The sequence below is a fragment of the Musca vetustissima genome, unplaced genomic scaffold (assembly GCF_032173495.1).
Source record: "Musca vetustissima isolate MV318-11 ecotype Yass unplaced genomic scaffold, APGP_CSIRO_Mvet_v1 utg125752, whole genome shotgun sequence".
Classification (NCBI taxonomy): Eukaryota; Metazoa; Arthropoda; class Insecta; order Diptera; family Muscidae; genus Musca; species Musca vetustissima.
The window spans coordinates 31916-37101 of record NW_026881764.1 but is presented as its reverse complement, the minus strand read 5'-3'; the positions used below and the strand labels follow the sequence as shown (position 1 = coordinate 37101).

The 5186-nt window shown below is 37.3% G+C and overlaps 1 protein-coding gene across 1 annotated transcript; it reads right to left on the bottom strand.

Moving 5' to 3' along the window:
• Window positions 1–1172: 1172 nt before the first annotated feature.
• LOC133327740 (uncharacterized) lies at window positions 1173–2052 on the bottom strand (the record flags this gene model as incomplete). Its single annotated transcript, XM_061536280.1, has 1 exon — window positions 1173–2052. A coding segment is annotated over exon 1 (880 nt), but the record flags the coding sequence as incomplete, so codon positions are not given.
• Window positions 2053–5186: the final 3134 nt, after the last annotated feature.

Genomic DNA, 5186 nt, shown 5'->3' with positions numbered 1-5186 from the left:
CCTGATCATACTCCTTTTTACAGTCTGAATTACGAAGAAGTCGGCTCTCATTGCGAAGGAATTGTGTTATAACTCTTGAACGGAATCGACCAAGGCCCATTTTCTCTGAGGAACCTTGGTTGAAAGGAAAACGAACGACATACCTACCATCTTTATTCCTTTTTGTAGTGGAAACGTAGAACTCCTCACAATATTCATCGGTGTCAGGGAGAATTTTATCTCTAGGAAGGTTCTCAACTTCGTAGGAATGACAAATCTCTTTGACTAAGGAGACCTCGCAGAAATTGGAAATAAGAGAGGCTGGTGGAGGGAAAAGAAATGTGGGTCAGCCAGATTAATTGAAGGAAGTTGAGAGAACAAAGATGGTGGTAATGTGCGGGAAGGAAGATTTCCAGACAAATGTGGAACCACGAATGCTTGCACGGAAAGCTGAACGGAATCATCAAATCGAGAGGACAGCACAACAGAACATAATTTTCGAACGGAGGCAGCTGTCGAATTATTAAGACCAGAAACTTGAACGTTGGTACGCTGATACGGAAGTTTGAGTTTGTTGAAGAATCGTTCTGATATGAATGTTCCTTGAGAACCCGAATCTAGGAGTACACGAGCGTGATACGTTACTCCTAAGTGGATCACATTCACCAACGCAGTCCCTAACAAAACACCCCGAGAATTGGATGTAAAACATGTTTGAATTACTCCACAAAATGGAGTGGAGTGTGGGCTTAAATTGGTAGAGCTCGTAGGTGAATGTGATGGATGACTATTTGACGAACGATCATGGAGCATAGTGTTGTGCCGCCTCTGACATTCGAAACAATTATTTTTACTCGTACAATTTTTTATGTGGTGAGATTTCGAGAAACAATTCAGACATAGACCTTGTTTCTTGATCTCAGCCACTCGTTGTTCAACATCCATAGAAATGAATCTAGGACATTTTCGGATAATATGAGCAGAATTTGTGCACAAAGGACAATTTGGAGCCGTAACATTGGTCTGGAAAGAGCTGAACTTCGAATTATTTGAATGTATATTGGATTTAGTTTTATGGCCATCAGACTTCGGATAATTGCGCATCTCGGAGACGGATTCGAGCGTACGATGTCGGTTCGTAAGGAAAGAATCAAGGTCAGCCCATTTTGGAATAACAGTCTTGTCAGCCAAACCTTGTTCCCATAGCGTCAGAGTTGAGTCAGGAAGACGATTCGAACAAAGAAAAACAAATATTGGATCCCAACTTCTGACGTCGATATCGTACAGAGATAACGCAGCAATACAAGAATTTATGTCGCGTTGCAATGACTTAATAGCACTCGCTGACTCGGAATTAATGACAGGAAGATTGAATAGAACTTTTAACTGACCATTAACAAGAATTCGTTTATTTTCGAAACGATCGCACAAACCTTTCCAAGCAAGTTGAAAACCTTGATTTGTCAAAGGTGCACGTTGAACAATATCCCTAGCTTCGCCTTTAGTCTTCTGGGTCAAATGAAACAATCGCTCGACTGGACTGAGCCTAGAATTTTTTATGTACACGGCTGTGAATATATCTCGGAAAGTAGGCCATGACATATAATCCCCGTTGAAAACTTCGATATCGCATGGAGGCAGGTTGAAAGAATAATTTGAACCTTGATCATTATGGATTATAGAATTAGGACTCTGAGGCGAAGGGTTTGGAGGTGAAACAGAAGGCTCTTTAGGAACTGTTTGCCTTTGGAGATCCTCAGACAACTGTGTAAGGCGAGCCAAGCACTCGCAATAAGTGATATAGGCACTATTATATTTGGCTTGGAATGTCTCGAGCTCTGAAGCGGCTTCTGCTTCTTCTTCCTGTTCATCATCCTCCTCGTCCTGTTCTTCGCTGGCTCGATCGGACATAAATTGGTCATACGCTGATTTGATGCCTGCCCATAAGGACTTAACTTCAGAAATGTGAATATTTACGAATTGTGCAGACGTCAAGGGAACATTACCACCGACTACTTCGGCATTGAAGGTGACCAGACGATCAGCTTGACGAATGAAGGCTTCCAAGGACATGATTAATCAGTGAAAAATGAATGAAAATTGAGTTAGAACAAGACTGGTACAGAATAAAGGAAGAACTGTAAGAACGAGAGGAAGTAGGATAATTTCCCAAGAAAATTTGGTCAAAATATCTAAAAAGTTGATGAAAAATACGTTTTCCTTCGTATTTTATTTTCTGTACAGCGCCACCTAGTGGTAATGGAATGCACAATTGGTAAAACGATGAAAGAAAATAAATGCAGTAGGTGAATGTCTACGAAAAACCAAATGAAATCGGAAAGAAATTGGAATAATACTGAAGATATTATGATTTTTGAAGTATTTACTAATATGTAAAGAACCCCCTGGCGGCGATATAACACACTATAGATATTTGCACAGTCGGAAACAAATGTGCAGCTGCTAGATGCTCAAAAGATCGATGTAGATCCAGGAAGAATTAACCACTAATCGAAAAAAATTAAAGTTTTCTATGGGGTTTTGTATTTAAACAGCGCCCTCTAGTGGTGAGAGAATGTACTACAAATAAGCACAGGCGAAGGAAAAAATCACAGGATGTAAAGGTCGAAGAAAAACAGAAATATTTAAATAAATGTCGAAAAAATCAAGTTTTTCTACGAATTTCCTTATTTGAACAGCGCCCCCTAGCGGCAGTAATTTGAACAATAAATAATCAAGGAGAAAATACAGCACCAACTACCTTTATGTATGTACGAATTATATATTAATATATGAATGTCGCAAACAAGTTACAGTGCGACCATGTAAAAGGAACGACGGTAGGGTGCACGTACAAGTAAAGAGAATAGCGTCACTACTGTTGAGTGAAAACACACGTAAGAGAACGCTAGTGGTTGGCTGAACGAACGAACAAACCAACGGCGGTCACCAAGCAACAGGAGAATAAATGTATGTATGAATGTGTGTTGTGTGAGAACAAGCAGCACTCCGGCTAAGGCGGCTACGGCAGTTAGATCTCTAACAACAACAACTACTGCGGTAATGAACGTTGGTCGTTGGATGACCGAACAAACGAACAGCCAAACAAACAAGAATAGAATAAATGTACGTATGACGGTGTGTTATATGAGAACGAGTAGTTATTGTTCTAAAGAGACGAATGTAGGGAGATCTGTAACAACAACAACTACTGTAGTAAGGAGATGTAATGATCGAAAAGGAAAATAACACACCAACAAACACGTATAAAAAGAATTAGTACCAAAATCTCGCGGTAAAAAAGGAAAAAGAAAAGAATAATTGGAATAACAAACACACTGTCGCGATGCGGAAAAAATGAAGTTATGTTATTTAAACACTTTGAAATAAATACGAATAGGAAAAATAATATAATTTTAAGCAAATAATGAAAATAATAATTTGTAAATATAATAGTTTGAATATTCCACCAACTTTTTTAAATGAATAAAATGACTGAAGTGTGGTGTTATTGAAATAGAAAATTACAGAAATTTTTGCTGTAGCTATGAAACACTGTGCGCTTGAAAGAAATGAAAACCCAATTGCCGTCGGCAAAACGCACTTTAACACCACACTTAATTATGCACTATTGTTCACTTTGAATATAAAGCACAAACTTACCTTGTTCGATGAATAAATTGATGAAGAAATTGATATTTTTGAAAATTTTCGGAACAGCTATCCAAATATCCGGTACGAATGGACCAAAATGAAAATGCCAAAACTGGATTTTCTGTAAAAGCTGGGATGGTTAACCGCTGCCGAAATTAGGAAAGTATAGGCTCTTGAGCAGGAATAATTTCTCCTCGGAATATTTATGAAAAAACCAAAGAAAGAAAAACAAGGGTTTTAGAATGGGAATTTTCCAAATGGTGGAATTTTATTGAACAAAATTCGGTATAGAATTTGGAAACGGTATCTTACCAAGAACAGTGATGTTTGCTGGTTAGAATAGAAGTGTTTTTATTTACAATGAGAACAAAGAAAACAACCAGTGGAAAACATAAAACATTTGCATTTAGTACCAAGAGAGAGACGCAAATTTAGGCGAATAAAAGGAAAATGGAAAATAGAAAATAGGGTGACCAGCATAGTTAACCTTGGCGTTAACACCCTATATATCTTTCGATTTGCACGAAATTTAGTACCGCCTAATCACTTACGTCTAGAATGATGTCTGCCAAGTTTCGAGAAAATCGGTCCAGATTTAGACATAGCTCCCATATATAATTTCGTCCGATTCCATGTAAATGGTGCCCCAAAGTCCCTATATATCTTTCGATTTGCACGAAATTTGGCATAACGTACTGAATTGAGCCTAGAAAGATGTCTGCCAACTTTCGAGAAAATCGGTCCAGATCCCCAAGTAGTAAAGTCGGCCCCGTCCGACTTTACTACTTTCCTTACTGGTTTTTATTTGAAGGCGAAACAAATGGTTTTCGCCTCGGCCGACCTTATATAGGCCTTGATTCTTATAGAAAAAATGTCAATGCCTGATATCGAATATTAGGGTTGGTCATATATAAAAAATGGCACGTTTGGGACTAATTGAGAATAATAGCACGTTTATATTTATCCGGATTTCGTTAACCCAGTGGGTTTCAATTGTCAATTCCTTTGCATATATGTCAAATAAATCCTCATAAAGTTGGTTAACCCGGCTAAAAAGTTCTTATGTATATGCCGTTTAAGTTCATTGAAAATAGTATTTGAAGTGAAGACCCAAACATACTCTAACAATTTATTAAAAAATAAAAATGGATTGAATGTCACTTACATTGATTTTAATTATAAAATGATTTATTTTCATCTGGAAAATACGTTATAAGTCGGATAGTGGGATATTAAGATGTGAAAAATAGTTATTTACCCTATTAAGTGTACTTATCTGTACTGACAATAACTACCACTTCATTAATTATACTAACCGTCTTCTCTTCATTTTCATGCACATACATACATACTTATAACGAAAAAAATATAATTTTGAATTTTTTTCAGTATATGAAAAACATAATTTTCTTAGAATTAGTCTTGATTTAGATTAGGCGAGTTTACTTGCGGCAAGTCTTTGTTTGTAGGAGAGAGGGGCAAGGGGAATAGAAATGAAAAAAATTGCTCGTACCGACAATTTTCTGGCAATTCGTTTTGTGTATTTCGTATTT